Here is a 19882-nt window from a genome sequence, read left to right as displayed (position 1 = left end):
TTTAGACACATGGACTTGCAGCTAAATGCTAATGTCACCATGCTAATATGCTCACAATTAAAGTGCTTAGATGATGTTTAGCAGGTATAATGTTTTCCACGCTCTCCATCTAAGTTTAGCGTGTTGGCGTGCTAATAATTTCTAATTAGCACTAAACACAAAATACAACCGAGGATGATGTGTCTCATTAGTTTTGAAGGTGAATTAATAATAGACACATTTAATATTGACCCAATGATGGCACCAGAGGAAGTTAAAGGATCACAACGTTATTATCTTGAGGGGAAAATATTGTTTTTGCAGAAATTTTAATCCTTCCAAGAGTTGGAACATTTGACACAAAACCAGTAATGTTAACCTAATGACTGCTCTGAAGAAAAGGTCAAGGGCATTACCAAAGCCATTGGGAATCATCCTATGGATAACCTTAATGTCTAGGGTCAAACTGCATTGCAAACCACCCATTTTAATCTTTGTAATCCAGTTATGAGGAGAGTTTTTTCCTGTTAATAAGAAATTCACAGCATTGTTATGAATAAATGACCCTGAACAAACGTACTGTATGCTGCTTTGTCTCATTTGCTGCAGCATTAAACCTTATAGCTTAATTGCCTTTGTCAAACTGAGCAATGTAGTCTCTCGCTGGTGTTTGTTTTCATTGTACAAGAAAAACACGCCACTTCCTGCCTAATCTGGCCTTGCATCTTCTAAACACTCCAAACTCCACTTTGATTACATTAGCCGACTTGTGTCTCATACTGTGTCAATTTCATGGAAGTCATATTTTGAATTAACCAAATGAGCACTTCAGCAGTGGCATTTCCCAGGATGTATCAGTGGCATGTGCAGACACCCTGTAGTCATCTATGGGTGAATGTATTAGCAATGCAAATATATAGGCTGCTGTAGTTTGACTAGAGATAGATTTCCTCGACAACATGTACTTTAGCTTAACAGTAAGTGCAGTATTACAATAAAAAGTATGTGCTGCTGGATCTGTTTGCCAACAGAGGTTTATTGCTTTGATATAATTTCCCTTCAACCATAAGACAGGGCCAGTGTGAGAAGGAAGAAAAAAACAATTATTTTATGAACAGATAGACACAACCACCCGCATGCAGACCAGCAATTGTACAGATGATTGTAATGCCACATCAGTTTAATATTAAACTTTTGTGAATCCAGCCGAGAGGTCTAATTTACTGCAGCTTTTAAGAGTGTTAACGCCCTGTAAATGTGGTGTGCTGTACTTAAAGATTCATGTCGCTCATTAAGAGATCAAAGGTCCAAATCCATGAGGATGTCTCCACTTTAAGTCTATAAATCCCAAAATATGTGGTTTATGTTGACGGTGACTGACCGATGTCTGGGGAGAAATGATAGACAGTATCCCATTTTTAAAGAATATTATCCATGTTAGGTTTGATAAATGCATATAAACATGTCAAGATATATTTTTCCTGCAATTCGGATGATAAGCAATAATTTTGTTCCCGGTGGAGCTGTGAAAGAAAAGTGTCTCTGCGGTAGGAGCTTTTGTTGGCTACTGTGTACGGCAGACATACTCCAAAATTATAGTGTTTTTGTGGAGTAAATCCCAAGGGAAGGACTTCTGGAATGCTGTGTATCTATACATATTGGTATTCAAAAGAAGCCAAGGAAACCATAAAATAAAATAGAAGAAATGAGTGGAATATTATTAAAAGAGACACAACAACATCTATTCCATCCTTGTTTTGTAAAATGAGCTTAAATTAAAAGATGAAAAAAGAGCAATGCCTCAATTACCTTAGCAGTACTTTAACCTAAGCTGTACATTTGAGCAAATTAATGCCAAACTGTTAAAATGATTTAGCACAATATTGTTCAACCATTAAATGAATGCAAGAAAAGAAAACTCCACTGCATGGTTTTATAGATTAGTTTTTACATCATATCAGCAGCAGATAACAGCTATACATTATCTGATTAACCCCCACTCTAAGTAAACTCCCTCATATTTTAAACAGAAGTGCGTCAAGTTACATTGAAAATAAAAAAGTACAGTTTTAAAATCTCTAAATATACAAATGCCAATACTTAGTAGTATATTTGCCCAATGCAAGCATGATTTCAATTCAATATGTTATAGGCTATCTTCTCCCTCAAAATGTGTTGACTTTTTTGTTGCACTTATCTGTAAGCATGTAGCAACTGTTAATATCAGCTATTTTAAGTTGTGATAAAAGTTAATTTCCTGCTTAAATACGCCCCCTTGGCCACTCAAGTAGGCCACCCTTACAGTGCAGTCTTATGCAATCCACTACAACTGTTTCAGAAAATGTATACATTTGCTGCCTTTACTGTTAATGTTTTTGTCAACATTCATTGTGGTATTAATTAAATGGAATATTTAAGCCTTGGGGCCATAGTGGCCGTGTTGTGCTGGACTGAGCTCCATGTACATGAATGGGAAAACTCAGTATGACACCAACGTTTAACTTCTCCAAAAACATATCATTGAATTAATACTTTTCTGACACTGTCACAAAAAACTGAACTTGTTTTTCTCGAGGTTGTATCTGATTATATGGGGTTCACAACAGAGCAACCACTGGGGGTTAATGGCACATACACATGCAGAAATCAATATGTTTATTGGTATAAATAAGGAAATGAAAACCATTAAGAGACAAAGAAAACGTAATCATCAAAACTGAACGATTATCATCTTTCTAAAGGTGGATGTTATGGCAGGGCTTTTGTGGCAATTGTCTATTGGATGAAATGGTACAGAGGTTTCTTATAAAGAGGCAACTGAGGGTAAGTGGCACATGCAAATGCAGATATGAAAAATATGTGGAAATTGCACACACATTTCACAATGCCACTATAGTAAATGTCACTTGAAATCATTCTGCCGCACAGTAGCTGCTGCCTTTAGGACATTTATTGACAGTGACATAATGACAGGGCAACGCAGACCAATCAGACTGTTGCCTTTAACGCGGTTTATATAATAATAATACGCGGTTTATTGAAGCCAGCTCCCGTTCACTGCGATGTGTAACGAAGGCGTTAAGACAGACGAAGGTGAAAGCGGAAGGAAATATGAACCTTTGAGCCACACGGTGACACCCCCTGTCTCCGAAAGCCGCAGACTCCAGATACAAACACACACACATACACATACGCACGCTTCACATAAACGCTTGACAGTGCAGCACAGACACGCAGGAGACAACGGGAGAAATTGTCCTAAACTCCTTTCTGTTATAGTAACATCGTGGGCTACTGCCTGAATGTGACGCGACAACATTGGACGACAACTCCTACCGGTACGTAGCCTACTTTATTAAGCCTACTCATACTTCATTTACTTCACTTTTATCTCCATTACGTTGGGCAATATTTTGTAACAAAGATGATATGAAGGTAGCGTAAAGAAAACAATGTCGTTTTAATGGCAACAACGAGGCTTACTGTCGTTTAAAAAAAGGGATGTTCGGGGCTGCTGCCAGTCACTGTATGGAATAGTTTTTCCCTACCTATTTAAGTTTACAAAACAGATATCGGGGCACATACAGACTGGCATAAAAAAGAAAGAACAAAAAACAGCTTTTGCTCAGTTAGTTGTTTTACCATAATGTAATTATTTTTTATTTCATTCATCTTCAAAGGGAGCCATTGTTCTGAAGGCTCCCCCGATTTGATGTCTTTCTGATTGATTGGTCGTTTCCGTCTTGATCGATGCGTCGTTATAGCCTATATGTGATACACTCATGGAAACCCCATAAGGATGGATGGCACTGTCTGTCCCATCCAGAGCTTGACCCAGTGGCTGTGACATGCTCTCATTTGGAGTTAGGGGGCTGCTCACTGTTTTTTCTCAAGTGAAAATATCTGTGAAGTAATGGTTGAATGATTTGCAGGACGCTCAGCAGAATTACTAGTCTAACTGCATTACACTGTTAGTCATACAGTTATTGCTTGAATATTGTGTTTGCGTTCACTGATTTTCTTATATGCATCCTTTAGTTTCCATCGGAGGATTCAAGTCTACTAGTTGTTTTGACTGCTTTTTTTCTTTCAGTTTTTTTTATAGCGGCCCCGTAACTACTACTACTACTGTAATTTCAGGCTTCACCAAGTCCTCCCTCCACCCTACCCTATACAGTGACCATTTTGAACCAAGTCATAGAGTGACAAGAGTTGTCTCTTCTACACACGTTCCTTCTTGTAATTGCTTATCTAAATGGGCTTTTGTGGTGCAGTGGGGATATCTCTCCTGTCATGGGAAATAGATTGAAAAAATGGTGCAATTTCCTGTTGGGTGTTAAAATCCTGGTTGAGGTCGATCCTCTTTATCAAACACCAGGTTCACTTAAGTACACTTTAAGTGGAAAGGTGTGCCCACGTTCCCCAGTTTGCTGGCACACACTGAACTAGAGCTGCTATGCATTCAGTTTTGTTTTCACTTGTGTAATTGTGTGCCAATTTATTAAATTAACTCCATAGGTTTACGTGGCCTGATATTGTTGCAAAACAATGACTGCAAATCAGCAGTGAAAACATCCTAAATCAAGGGTATAATTGTACTGATATTTATGTTTTAGATTTTAGACAAGCAATTATGTATGTGGCTGGCCCCCTCTGCAACAGTATAATGCTAAACTCTACTACAGAGACGTCTCTTCAAACTCCTTATTAAGACTGTGCTGACCTCATACAACCTCACTTCAAAAATATGAACTATCCCTTTAACGTCTGCGAGCCCATTTGCTCCATGTGTGAAAGTGTGTTGACTATTATACGACACACCACTCATAATAAACACACACCCGTGTCTCCGGCTTTATGCTGAGACATCAAGGCGCGGGGGAAACAGGAACAACGACTGTACGCATTGTGGAAACATAGAACTATAAGTCATTATTTGCCGGGCTGTTCCCACCTGACCAAAATAGAGAGGACCTTCAGCCTGTGAGTTCCCTCTTGTATGCTGCAGAGTTGATGACAGAAGGCTGAGAAGCATGTCGCTGAGAGGATGCCACTCTACCACTCTTCTGCTCTTTTCATTTTCACAGCAAAGTCACACCACCCATTGTAGAAACAACACAGTGGCAGGAACTACTTTTTCTAAAAAACTATTGATTATTGTTGTCTGCACTTCCTCAAATAGATTTGAATGATGTGAATCTGAACAAAACAACAAACAGCAGAGGCAATCGAGCGAGGGAGTGATGATAAATGCCTCGGTTAGGCAGAAACTTGTGGACAAGTGTAATGCCAAGCTAAATGTTCTAACGTCCTCGTCCATCATTGTAGGTGATTAGCATAAGGAAAGAGTTGCAGTAAAGGTCTGCATCTGATTTGTAGTAGTTAACAGTTAGCTCCCGGTGGGCAGACCAAAGTCAGCTAATACTCAGACATTACTGAATGAATAAGGCTATTCACAAGTCTTTTCTTTCCATTCAATAACCCAAGAAGGAAGCTGAAAGGTTTATCTTCGCCTAAACAGCACTGCTATCCATTAACGGCCCTCAGCATGTGGAGCGTTTTGAGTGAAGGCTCGGAGGGACTACCGTGTTTCACTAACCATACGATTGTGCCAATGACAGTTGCTGTGGCTTTACTGAAATAGCGAGAGGGTTGTCTCTGGGGCACATATAGATAGCAAGTGTGATTCCAGCTGCCACCGCGGCCTCCCTGTCTTAATGATAGGGCAGTTGATTGAGTGGAGTGTTTCTCCTCAGAACGCTTTGAGGGGTGTATCGAGTTGCCGGACCATTGTTGATCAGAGCTACTTTTGCCGTTACATGAAATAAACAGCTGATGAGGATTATACAGCTGGTGTTTTCTACCCGGGGGGGGGGGGGGGGGGGGGGGCTCTTACTCACATATGTGTGTGTGTACGTGCACTTTCAAATGAGAGCCCATTATGAATATATTTCTATTCAACATTGCCTACTGCTTTGTTCAGGTGTGCTCATTTCGGTTGATTAACGCTGCAGACTAGCTTTTCTAGTTTGACATGTTGTTCCTGTTAACCAGTTGTTCCATTTTTGCTGTAGAATGAAAGGATGGTACAGTAACTTCATAAACACATCGGACGAGGTTGGCAGGTTAAAAATTAACTAAAAGTCCTCACAAGTATAGCAGTGGACACGCGGGTTTTCATTAGTGTGCATGTGTGTCAGTAACGGCATTGTGTGTCCAAATCTAGTGTCTAGTAGTTGAGTGATTAAAGACCCAGCTTACCGCAGCCTCTTTTGGAGAGGCTGAAATCTGGGTGATTAGGCAGCCGACCACACAGTGTGTAGCAGTGACAGCTGCAGCTGGTTATCGGGAGCGTTCAGAGTGAGCCTATGGAAAACCTATCCTACTGTTCAATCTACCAACTGGTTTTTATATTGTATGGAGGAGGCAAGGACAGTGCTTGGGATGCAAACACTTTCACATACATGTAATCCCACTCTGCTAGAATAAGGTTGGTGTGTTAGTAAAGAAGTCATAACGCATGTGTTAGTGTGGCTTGGGAATCTCAGCTCTGTATAGCTGTTTTGTATACAGTTTCTGCGGACGCCCATTCAAAAGTTTCAAGGAAACTATTTTCAGCCATATGAAAATACCTGAAACGCAGATGTGCTGGTTTTTTAGTCATGTTATTACAGCTATAAAGAAACTGAGAATAATCTATGAGAATGAAACTTCCCCACTAGAAATTCCCACAAGGGCCAACTTAGTCGGTATATAAAGCAGAATTAAGAAGGTTGTCAGAATTTATTTATTACCGTAAGTTTACCGCATGATGGAAATGGGCACATCTGAATGCCATTCTTGAAATGTGCACCGTAAGCTAAATTGACGGTCTGTTGAGGCTGGACCTACAGGAAATTATTCTCTGAAAGCCAAAAACAACAACAAGCTGCCAGGAGTAGGCGGAGGGCGTATAGATCCATTTCAATACGCTCCGAAATAGTAGAAAGGATACACATAGTATGGACCACCATGTGATAGCGTGTGTGCGCTGCTTTTCAAATCCCTGTCATGTGTAGTTTGCAATTTCCTCCTTCCCAAAGTCCCTGAAGATGACTCTCATAATGAAAGATCAATTATTTGATCCCCTGGCATTTGCTGTGCTCCGAGGATCCTATGTCACAAATATTGTGGGCCTGTGGGAATAACTACCAATAACTACCATGGAATTATTTCAGTATTCTGAAATCTGAGAGCGCTGAGAATGCTGCATCTCCCACCCAGCAGATCATTAACTTCAACCAAGTGTGATATGGTAAAGTAGCTGTAGAGGAAATAACATAGTGTCCCATGAATCTTGAAGAGTGATGGCTGTCGTGGAAGTTTTTTAATCAGTTAAACCTTGTGGGAGTAAATGAACTGAAACTTCTCAACATTTACGTATTTAATAAAAGTAGATAAAACAAACAGAAATCAAAATTCGATTCAGCTGAAAAGGGTCAGACCACTCTTCCCATGAATGAGGGTAGGAGGAATTACAAATATCACTTCAAACTTGCAGCCTTATATGCAGTTAAATGTGTTTACATCTGTTACATCAGTTTAAGTGTCAGCACAAATACGCTCAGTTGGTAAACACATTTTAGAAAAAAAAATGTTTACATGTTAGGTCATAAAACAATTAAACTCTTGATGAACTCTTTAGGAGCTGTTTTCCAAAAACATTCTTTATTGCCCACCCCTTGTAAATGGTACTTAACTAACAGAAGGTGTGAACATTATACAATTCACAGATGTCTTAGTAAAACATCACTGGAAATAATTATCCCGTCACAATGGCGACTTTAGGTATTGAAAACCTTGAACCAGTCAGTTGTGAATTTATCATTAACCTGTGCTCTCAAATGGCAAAGCATGTAAAAAAGGTTAATCATTCAAATAAAAGTGTTGAAATGTAGGCTGACTCCGACGTTAAAGGGAATAGCACTGAACATGGTGGTGTCCCTTTTTTCACCATGTTTGAAAACTGTGTTGTCTTGCCTTGTGAAGACAGTGTGACTAGAGAACAAATATGTGCTGCATATCTTCTGCAGTGTAGTAAATACAAAAGGTATTGCGTATCTTGCCCATAAATGTATTTTTGTTTCAGTATTTTATAGTAGGCTCAACATTTAAGTACTTGGATGACTGACCTAAGACTGCCCTTTATGCAAATGATCAGCGACTAAATAAAACTGGTTGTTCGGATGCACTACACTTGTACACATTGCCTTCTTCCTTTTTCCCAGCTGTCCGGTCTCTTCACTCAGCTTTTGCATTAAGTGGGCTTTTTGCGGCGCATCTCGGATGGCTTCTCTTCTCTCTGTTGGATATTCTATTTCATGGATTTTTGACTCTTGGCTCCTGTAATAATTGTTCATTCGATTGCTCATTCATTTGATTAATATCCATAGCATTCGGCCAGCGCATCAAAAAGGTTATTACATATAGTAGCTATATATTGTATACATGTATTTTTGCATTTTGCTTTATTACATTTTTCAAAATCCCAACTCTTTTTTTGTGTGACAGTTTGAGGTGGGCTGGCTGCAGTGATGCCCAGATCCACAAAATCCGCCTCGAGGTCTAGGAGCCGCTCGAGGTCCCGCTCAAGATCCCGCTCCACCTCTCGCTCCAGGAGCCACTCCAGATCCAGGTCTAGGAAGCATCGCTACAGGTAGAATGAGTCATGTTTTCATTATGAACACTTCTCCTTTTATCAACAATGTATCGGCTGAATGATGTTTTTGTGCTCAATATCACCTTTGCTTGTGTGTTGAAGAGGCCCCCTTTTTGTTGCCAGGGCGAACGCATTGTGTTAAATGGTTCAATAAGAGATGTATAACTAAAGCTATGAATGACCTAAGAGTCTCGGTTGTCACGAAGAAAACAAGAAACTTAGTAGCAGGTGCAGCGGAGCAAAGTGCTGCCTAGTTGCACAGACGTCAGTTGTTTTATCGTCCTTGTACAGCTCTTTCCACTTAACTGGAACATCTTAAACGGGACAGACAGAGCGATGTGCTGTTTAGATCTGACATGTTGAAAATATACTGTGTACAGTATATATGCAGGTAGTGCATTTGTAACATAGTGTGCATAGTGTGAATGTCAACAAGCAACTTAGTGTTCTGTTGGAATGAGGTTTCCTGTTTGCTTCATATCTGTTGATTTCTATCTGAAAGATCTCGTCCTCGTCCTGGACTTTATGTCTTTGGTTCACATATGAGCTGACAAAGCCGGGTTTTAGCGTATTATTGGATTTGGGTCCGATCCAAACTGTGGGGTCGGCTTCTGTATCAGGAAGAATTTGATGTTTGAAAAAGAGTTCAGCCACTGGGGTTAGTGAACTTAATTAAGTTAGAGTTAATATTATTGCAGTTTCTTTTTTGCATGAGAACAGATTTCCATATAAGTCAGTCAATCTGAGTATATGAAAATAGTTGATCAAGCTTTTATCAAGAGGGCAGTATTCATCGTTGGTTACTTTGCTTAAGAGAAAAAATTCCCCGGTTGTAGGGTGATCTGCTGGCTGCGGTGAGCATTTGGAAGAAAAAAAAGCAATGCTTGACTCTGATGCCTTTGCTGTTTCTGGCAGAATGACTGTGGCATGGCAATAAAATGGCAGAGCCGCGGCTCAGTTCCTGGCAGTGTCACAGCCCCGTATTAAAATCAGCATAAAAGAAGAGACGTGGAAAGAATCTAAGGGTTACTTTACTCTCTTCCTGAACCCACCTTGCACATGTGCAAGTGGGTTTGCGGTCACACTGGAAGCTGGACAAGCCTGAATGCATACATTTGCATAAGTTGTACATACACAAGCAAAAGGAGACACGCAAACATGAAGACAGAGAAATTACTAATTTTCCTACATCTCCTTGGCAAAACACCCACAAAAAGCTATTTTTTTTTAACTAACATTAAGAACACATACAGTTGTCAATGTCTGCAGAATACAGGTAGAGCAGAAACAAATTTAAATAATACATTTAGTCCAATTGGTCATTCTTTCACTAAACAGCCCCAGTAGCTGGTAAGCATAGCGGAAAGGGATTGCAGCTGATTTTTTTTTCCTCTCTCCGAAAGTCCATGTGACTCTCTGCTCTGCCAGAGCCTGCCAGTGGAGATGTAGAATCTGTAGCTCGCACTTTGAGTGTGCGGTGCTGCTCTAGTGCGCTGTCTTGTTTAATCACCCTGTATTCCAATGAAAAAACACACTGGGTAAGTCCTGTGCCTTTTTTTTTAAGTATTTCTGGCATTGGCTTGGGTTTGCATGCAGCATGTGCACTTTGCTATGGCATTTTAGAATATTTTGCTGCAGTTTACTGTCGGGGATTTGACTGCATTTGTACTGTGCAAATGTCTTTATATGACTTCAACATTATACTATTGTATGAAAATGGGAATAGGGAAAACAGCTTTTTTATTACTTTTTTTAATGTATTGAGAGTTGTAGAGAAGTTGCTGGAGATATTGTCGGATAAACAATACTTACAGAACAGAACTACTTTGATGTCCACACTTGATTTTCTACATTCATAATCTCATAGAAGTCAGTGGACAGTTGTATATGTGGCTGTGTTGATATTCAGTGAGGCTTAAAAAGTATGTTTGGCTCATTAAATAAGCCAAATTGATATGTAGAGAATATGCTGTGTCGTGGTTATGAACTCGAGACTGTGTTTAATGCTATAGGGCTAGAGCACGCCACAGGGCTTTTTATGAGAAGTTCAGCAGAGCCACCATGTGGACTAGTCTGACACTGCAGTCCGACTCAGCGCCACACTGTGAAATTGTTCCTTTTCTCTATGCCATGCTCCTTTGTGGCCTGCTATACTCTTGCATATTCTGCTAAATTCCATGTAATGGAAATGGATGCCTGATGCCATTTCACAGCTATATATCATGCATTATATGGTATTAGGCTTGTCATGGCTTTTCCTTATGTTAGGCCAATGGTTAGCCTTCCTTGGTTATTACATTGGGATTCAGTTAAAGAAGCATTCTGTTTTGGGTGGCCATTGCTGTGGTGTCACTTTGTAAAAAAAACAATTTGGTTCCTGCAGTAGGCTACTGGTATTTTTGTTTTCTGTGGCATTCGGTAACTTTGTGCTATGTCACCAAGCTATATCACATAGCAGGTGTGTAAGCGTTCTGATGTGCATGTACTGTATCTGTGTGTCAGTTGAGAAAATCCTACATTTTGCATAGGCTGTGACTAAGAGTTTCGTATACTGTTTTATTAAGTTGCTTTTCATTTCTACATACTGTGTCAGAAACATAAAAAAATTAAAACAAATTTGTAAATATATTATTCGGTTATCTGTGGAGATTGAATATAAAAGCTTTGTGCTTGCTTTCCCCTCCCCATCCTTTCATTGACAGCTCTAGGTCTCGATCAAGGTCAAGGACTCGTTCTCGTTCTCCACCTCAAAATTGGGACAAGAAATATCCGAGGGGCTACCAGAACTGCCGGGAGTTCCGGGGCTACCACCACCGCGGCTTCCGGAGGCCGTACAACTTCAGGGGCCGAGGACGGGGTTACTTCCCACGCGGACGCTACCAGCGGGGTGGTGGCGGTGGTGGTGGGGGCGGTGGCTATAACAATAACAACAACAACTTCCGCCCCAACTGGAAGAATTACAAGCAGTACCCTCAAAAACAGCAACAACAGTACCAGCAGCAGCAGCAGCAGCAGCAGCAGCCAAACCAGTCACGAGGACGCTCTCACAACTCCCAGAAATGCTCAGGAAGCCCCGCTCACGGTCACTCTCACCACTCTGACCGATCCTCTTCACCACTATCCAGACACTCGCAGCATTCGTCCTCTTCCTCACACTCCTCCTCCTCTCCCAAATGCAGGTCAGCCATATTGCTGACTAGCCAGAACTCCAAAGATGTGAAAGAGGAGCTCACAGCCTCTAAGGAAGTCCCAAAGGGAGGAGGAGGAGATGGGGAGCCTGTGGAGCTGGTGGGGGCGATGGCAGGAGAAGCCAAAGAAGGAGGGGGCGGTGGGAGAACTGAGAGGAACTGGCAGGGTCTGACTGACTACAGAATCAGCCCAAAGAGAGCCAGCCCTCTGGCAAGCTCTGCCGGTATTGTTGGACCCAACAGCCAAAATACTAGCCAATCAAGTCCCTCCCCCAAAATCACAATTGCTGACACCAGCAATGGCGCCCCCTCCTGGCAGACGGTCTGTAGTTCTTCCTCAACCAAAAAACCCTCACGTGAAGCTCTGAATCCAATGCTTTCCAGCTTTGACTTCTTCTCCAAAGAGGAATACCTGGATGGAGACAAAACGGCCATCTCCATTGCCTTCGGAAAGTAAGACTTGTCTTTTTCTAATATTCAATCTTTTTCTAATATTCATTCTGACATTGTTTTAATAAACTATGCTAGACAGGAATTATAGACTTGGAGAGATATAACTGCATGATTTATTGCCTCAATGATGTCACAGGATTTTTAAGACCACACAGTCACTTGGCTATACTTTTACTGTTCTGTGAGTTTAATGTTTTGCAGTTGTCTCAAGTTGCATGCAGATCTTTATCTCTTTGTCATTTTTTAGGTTTTTGGAAGAGCAAAGTAAAAAAGCGAAAGCTTGGGCAAATGGCAAGAACACAGAAGCGAATGATGGGGATATGGAGAAAGGGAAAGTAAATGGCAAAGCCTCCCCTGATAAATCCGACATAGTGTCTCTGAACAGCTTTCTAAAAGCTTCTCCCTTTCTGTCTGCCGACGGGGAGGATGATGAGGAGATGATTATCAAGCCTCAGTCAAAATCCCTACACAAAGATCGGCCCAATGGGGGCGAGTCCCCAATGCCAAAGAGCATGGTCATCCACTCTGGCCGGGAACTGTTTGATGAAGGCTTTGGTAAAAGGCCAAATATTACCTTTAAACAGGTAGTCAACAGCAACCTTGACGCCATGGCAGACGGCATGTATCTTGGTCGAAAGCAGGATAACGTGTCAGCCTTTGCTGCTGCCTTCGCCAAGAGGGAGTTAGCAGGAACGTTTGAGGAACTTTCCCCAGACATGGGTGGTAAAGCCAGGAAGAAATCCAAATCTCCCTCCATCTCATCTCCTACACCAGCAGCAAGGAGGACCGATGACAGAGAGATGTTTATGAACCGCGGAGAGGACTTGTCTTTCACGTCCTCTAGGAAACAGGAAGCAAAACTAAATGTCAGAATGGATTTCCTCGGAGATAGCCTGCCGTGGTGAGCATCATATAATGGTTACTTGTCCCATACTTGGTCTTTCCTGTGTGAGCTATAGACACATTTCTTTATAAAAAATATTACTAGGGCTGTCCCCGACTAAGAATTGACATAGTCGAATCTCATTGGTCGGATCTTGCCTATAGTCGACTTTTACTGCTCACACCAGACAGAAGGGCTGAAACACCCTATTACAGTGTTTCCTTTGACTTGGCATTGTCTTTTTGTTTTATTGCGAATAAGTTCCTGCTCAAGCTGAGTTATTTTTCAAATGTTTATTAACAGTATATCAGGCTGATAGTTATACCATAATAGGTGTTGCATCATTATTTATTGGGAGAAACCAAGCAATTCCATGTAAAATCAGACATTCAGCACCATAATATAGCCGTGGTAAAAGGATCCTTGTTTTAAAACTACATTTGCATATTAAACAAATCTGTAATTGTTTCCCTACTTGTTGTTTTAGCTGAACGGACGACATGTTTTCTGTTTAAGAATCTTTTTTTCTTTTAGAAAGGGAAACAACAGACTAAAGACTGTGTTTTGTTTTTTCTAGCTCCTCTGATATTTTAGCTGAGGAGCGACAGTTGTCACAGGACCTTGTGCAGGCCTCCAAAAAGGATCAGGAGTTTCGTTCCATCTTTCAACATGTTCAGACAGCTCAGTTACAGAGGAGCCCCTCTGAGCTGTTTGCTCAACACATTGTCACAATCGTTCACCATGTTAAAGGTCAGTCCTCACTTCTCTCACTCTCCTAACAGAAATTGTCAATGCCAAAGACCGGAGTAATCTAATAACATCTCTTTTTAGGAATGGATGAAATCTTTAAACTAAGCTTTTGCCATGAAAGTAACCCAACACATGACCACATGTGACCCCTTCAAAATATGTGAAAAAAACAACTTCATCTCGACCCAGTTTTCTCTGCCGAAGCAGCGTTATGTTTTTGAGCGGACTGTAAAACAACCTTGTACATAAAATCCTCTGGCACATGGGATTATCCAGTCCAAACGCAGCGGCCCCAGTTGGATGGAAGTGAGACAGACACTAAAGCACCTGAAAGCACTAACAACTTCAACAGCTGTTTTTACTATCTTCCCGTACAGCTCAGCACTTTCCGTCTTGTGGAGTGACTCTAAACGAGCGATTCACCATGTACCAAAGACGCGCTGCGGAGAAGGAAGTGACCAAGCCCAGAAAAAGCCCAGAGATACACAGGTAGAGTCGCCTTTTGAGTGACCCTCTCACTTTCAGTGTGCTGTGGCTTCACCTCCTCTTTTAACAGCTTTAAGGTATTTCTATTACCTCTCCTACCTGAAAATCAACAGACTGTCTTGGCTAATTGTTGTCATGCTCGGTGGAGGTCAGTTTTGTTTAGCTAACATTTGTCTTTTTTTCTTTCTTTTTTTTCTGTGTTATGTCGTCTCTGCTGTTCCCAGTTTGCTGTTTTGGCTGCTGCACCATGGTCCCTATATACCATGTGAATGTAACCATCCTGTCTTAATATGTGTCTTCTTTCTCACAGGAGAATTGATGTTTCACCAAGAGCTTTTAAGAAACACTCTCAACTTTTTGAGGCGATGAAAAGCTCAGAGGATGGAACTTACAAGGTGACTGAACATTTTGCAGTATGAAGTATTGTTGGAAAAACAAACGAGAGCAAACGAGTGAGCAAGCCCAATGCCTTTAGGCTGCGCTCTCTTAAAGCCTGTCGGTTTCCTTGAAAGGAGATGAACAAAGCCTAAGAAATGCAAATGCAACATAAGGCACTTTGACTTTGTTGTGTGTTATATATCACCTTCACACATGGTGATTGGTTAGACTGCGGGCACAAGCCTGACCAAGGCTAATGAATCATATAAGCTCAGAAATGGAAGCCACAGTGCCAAAGCTGCTCAAGGGACTCTAAGACATTGTCTTCGTAAGTATTATTTAAAACATAAGGAGCGAAAATAACCAGCAGCAGGCAGTTGGTGCACATGTGCTTATATTATGAAATGCTTTACTTTCTGACTTAACCCTCACAACCCTTAACACATTTCTTTATTAATGTGCATGGACACATGGTCAAGCATTTGTAAACGTGACACGCAAATAAGCCTAAACACAATAAACGGAGTACACTTAAATTAGCATGAATGTTCCTATCTTCTTGTTCTTTTTCCTCACTATTGTTAAAGAAGCATACTAGTGGTTTTGCCAGTCATGCATTAGGTCAATAACTATGAATTGCATATACTTTATAGGCGGTACCAGCAACTACTTCCCAAAGCACAGTCGTTTTTTAGCATGAAAAGAAAAAACTTTCAGTGACTTGAACCTTGATAGAAATGGGAAATACATCACTGTGCACATTAAGGGGTTGTTTTGAAGACACAACACAGCGTTTTGAATGCCTCAATGCATGAGCTGAGACTCAAGAAGTTCAAAATGTGGGAAGCAGCCTCTGGAAGTATTGTCACACATGGACTATAAACAAGCACAGATGATGTAAAATATGCTGGTGCTATTTGTTGCTGTTGTGCAGCAGATTCTTGAGGCCTTGGATTCTTTCCCACAAGCATGCAAAAGCACCAGTGAGGAGGTTTTCAAAACACACCCCTTTGACAGGTGAAAAAGCTGACTTAAGATGTTTAAGTGATGGATTGTCTATCTGAAGCACATTTTAAGTTCAAAATTCAACATACAAATATATGCTTTGGAAAATGGTTCAGATTTGTTTAATCCTAAAACATGCAAAACTACTGGTTTGGCTCTTTAAGCGAAGTCTCTTGGTTGTATTAATGCCAGCTGGCTGTGACCCGGGTTTTTCCCCCACTTTTACCCAGGGACCTCACTTTTTAGTTTAAAATCCAGCTTGCCTGAGAGCAGACTGCTAGCATCTACATGCTAATCCAAAGACTATCCACGACGTTGTGTTCTGTTTTGATTTGCTCAGGACGACGGGGAAAAAGTAAAGGGTGACCCAATGGACCTTCGTTTGGACATTGAGCGCCGTAAAAAATACCCCACCCACGAAAGAGATTATACTCAGGATCGGGGAAGAGATACAGGAGATTCCCCAGATTCTAGTAGAGAGAGATCTGTGGAAAAGTTCTCCAAATGCCACGAGAGATCAAAGTATGTGCAACTGCCCTGTACTCTGTATTGTTTCAATTATCTGCAAATATGTTAAATACTATATACTGAAGCATTTTTCATTTGTCCTTTTAGGAGAAATAAGAAAAAGCGAGAGCGCTCAAATTCTTCCTCATCTTCCTCTTCCTCTAAATCCCAAAAAGACGATATGCCCCACGGCAAGTCTGACCCCAAAGATAAAGGCTTCAACAGAGCCAGACTGGGCTCAAGAGAGTCACCGGGAGCAGCTGAAGGAGGAAGGCCCCGTGGAGGATTTGTAAGTGTGACGCATGACGTTGGGTTAATGGAGAGAGCATAGCTAGTGTCCATGGCTGGGTCAAGTCACTTCACTTTGATAGTTTGCTTTGTAGAAACTATTTAGCTAATTCCTCCTATTTCTCTAATTGTAGCAGGTACGAATTCGTGGAAGGGGCTGGAACAGAGGCAATTATCAGGGAAACTGTTCACAGAGTAACACAGTGTCAAACATGGCAGTGCAGCCTAAAAATGAAGACTGGGCCCCAGAGTTCACTCCCAAGAGCAGACAATACTACTTGGTACCGTTGATTTTTTTCTGAATCCATTTCTGAATAAAACCACATGGTGACATTTAGTCTAATCTACCTCGACTTTTGCAATTGCCGTCTTGACACACCTCCATTTTGTTTTTCTCTCTTTTTTAACTCTCAGCACGATGACAGAGACGGAGAGGCAGAGTGCAAGTGGATGGACCAGAGAGGGCGAGGAGGACGGGGAAGCTTCTCGCATGGAAGAGCACGATTCATCATCCGCAAAGCCACTGCAGTTCCCAACACCAGCAGCTCCAAATGGGCCCATGACAAGTTCCAGGTCAACGGGGAACAAGGTGGCAAGCAGGAAGAGGAAACCAAACAGGACCATAAAGTTGGCGATGACGAATGAAATAATACTTGAGCTGAAAATCTTAATTTTTTTCCTGGGATCTGACCCTGTGATTTCATCAATGCAGATGGAAATGTTTTTAGACTCTGCTAACGCTAGGAAATATTTTACGCCTTCATTTCAGCGTAGGATATTTCACTCTGACTTGACACATGAGGATACAGTTCATAACTAGTAGAAGCACTGTTACGGAGGGGGGATTTCTGTTTCTTTTAAGAATCGGATGGGATAAATGTTACCTAAATGTTATTTTCTTGCTTTATATGATAACGTCACATTGTTTTGTTTTGCAGCATTTTGGTATCATTTACACTTTACAATCTTCTCATAGGAATTTCTTAAAATGACTTGTTTATGACATCCAAAATGTCATCATAGATCAAATCAGCTTGTGCCTTAAACTCGTGCTGATGAAGAAATGTTTTGTGAGTGAGTTACACAATAAATAGCTGTAATCGTTACCATTTTAAAGTCTAGTCCAATCAACCAAGTATAAAAAAAGAAGTAAGCTTGTTGTCTTGAGTTGTGTCTCGTCTTGATTCAAATTATAGCAATAAGTACACTGCAGTTCATAATGACATTGAACCATCACTGTTAAACCATCTCAGTACTTGACAAATGACCCTAATCTGACAATGGGACCAAACCGTATGGGGTCAAAGGTTATGCTATGCAGTCTTTCATTATACAACAGGACTGTTATTATAAGGATAACTACTTTTACTTGCAATATGTTCATTAAGCATTTTGCTATCACTGGGTTTTCTAAACGTTACAGTAGCTCTGAATGATCTTAGATATCACTTATCAATGTATAACATTGATAGTGATTATATGTGTTACTCCATAGAGGCTCATGGTATTTTTTTTACCTGGCTAGGCAGGATTCTGATGTTGTTTGTAAAGGGAAAACTTGTTTGTTATTGTTGTAGATTTTGATGTGTTTTTCACTTGCCGTTTTTTCTCCACTGAATCATGATCTAATCTATTATGTAAATTGTGTCCAGCTGTGTCAACATTGTGATAAAAAGAGGCTCAGAATTAGCAAGTTTGTAAGAAACAAATACAGGGTAGTTTGTAGGACAACAAGGGTTAAATGTTTAATCCTAGAGTATGATTTTTTTTTTCAGTACGTATCTCCAATGAAATAATTTCCTTAAATCTAGGATGTTTTTTTTGTGTGGCAAACTGCCAGTACAATCAATTGATATACGCAATGTGTGTGCCTTGCTGTGGGTGCACTGGCCTTATTTGTAAATGACAGGCCTATATTTGTTTAAAAGGTTAGAGAATATTGCTTCTTCTTTTTTTTTAAAGGTGTTACTGGTTGTTTCTTAGAGAGATGTAAATTAAAGAGAATGATTACGTTAATGTTCACCTTGTTGTTTCTTTTATTGTATCGACAAGAGAAAATGTTGGTTTATAAATTGTAAATTCGTAAAAGCCGCTGTAGAGTCAGAAATCAATGTAGCTTTCTCATGGGAATCAAGCAGTAATCACCATGTCCACAGCTAGACTCTGACAAGAGGGACACTGAACATTACAGTACAGGCAACAATTATAGGTCATGAAGTGAGTAATAATCTTGAGAACCAGAGGCCCCTTTTCTAACTGCTGGTTGTAAATTGTAGTTGACAGAGTTGTTTTTTTCCCTGCACCAAATCAATGGAAACCACATTTGTCAATAAGATGCATCAGAGCATCACAGGGTTTGATGACTTATCCCAATCTGGTGACAATACCTCACCTTACCTTCAACAGAAACCTAAGATCATATGCTTCACTAGGAGACAGTGACGTCATTGGAGACTCCAGGTACTCTTTGATCAATCTAAATCCCAATGCATGTCCTCCATTCTGACAACCAGCCCCTTCCAGTGTCGTCTGGCATTTGGTACGTATTAATAGGAGTTTTTATGTATTGCCTACCCCTTGATTAAGGGGTTTTAAGATTAGCCACTCAACATTGCCCAAAAGAAGATTTATACGGGACAATTAAAAAAATGATCAATACCCAGTTTAACAGACTCTTGAAGACTATAATGGAAGGACTCATTGTTTAACATTGAGTAGTGAAGAATAGTGATGTACTGGAATAGGTCTCCATATCAGATAACTAAGCCCAATGACTTAACTTATTTAGCATAATAAGGAAGGAAGGAAGGAAGTTGCGTACTACTAACACAACAGCCTATATGTAAACATTAGATAACATTGTTATCTCAATTTAAAATTAAGTCGAAATTCAGTGTTGCGTAGCTTGGTTCTGCTTTCTATAAAAGGCAAGCCGGGGGTTGCCTCAAGGGACATACAGAAACAACAACATTACAAACACACACTAAAACAAACTCCTCCAAAGAAACTAAAGAAGGTATTGACTTTATTGAATTTCTTATCAATCTTGAATTGTGTGAAAGCTTGCCATATACAGAACTGGTTTTAACGTGTGATTGTGCTGCTTGTGAGTGCTGACAGATGTGTTTAATATTTTCATTGCTGCAGACGAACTGCATGGTCATGTTCTATTCTGAGCCTGACGTATTATTATGAGGTTTGTTCTTTGTCTATAAACCTGTCTTACCTGTTCTTCTGTCTCATCTCCTTCACTGTCTATATTTTTCT

The 19882-nt window shown here is 40.6% G+C and overlaps 1 protein-coding gene across 4 annotated transcripts; it reads left to right on the top strand.

The window, feature by feature from the left end:
- Positions 1-3177: 3177 nt before the first annotated feature.
- thrap3a (thyroid hormone receptor associated protein 3a) lies at positions 3178-18631 on the top strand. 4 transcript variants are annotated; one of them, XM_080039874.1, is made up of 11 exons: positions 3178-3317; positions 8530-8674; positions 11380-12318; positions 12566-13219; positions 13779-13951; positions 14329-14440; positions 14748-14832; positions 16161-16342; positions 16436-16616; positions 16750-16896; positions 17030-18631. In XM_080039874.1, the coding sequence occupies exons 2-11, from the start codon at positions 8553-8555 to the stop codon at positions 17258-17260; spliced, it is 2826 nt and encodes a 941-aa protein (XP_079896000.1). In that variant the 5' UTR covers positions 3178-3317; positions 8530-8552; the 3' UTR covers positions 17261-18631. The 4 variants fall into 4 exon arrangements, with proteins under 4 accessions (XP_079896000.1, XP_079896003.1, XP_079896001.1 ...); XM_080039875.1 differs by lacking the exon at positions 3178-3317 and adding an exon at positions 8315-8434; XM_080039877.1 differs by lacking the exon at positions 16750-16896.
- The last annotated feature ends 1251 nt before the right edge of the window (positions 18632-19882 follow it).

Source organism: Ammodytes marinus (assembly GCF_949987685.1).
Source record: "Ammodytes marinus genome assembly, chromosome: 13".
Taxonomy (NCBI): Eukaryota; Metazoa; Chordata; class Actinopteri; order Uranoscopiformes; family Ammodytidae; genus Ammodytes; species Ammodytes marinus.
This window is presented reverse-complemented; position numbering and strand designations above follow the sequence as displayed.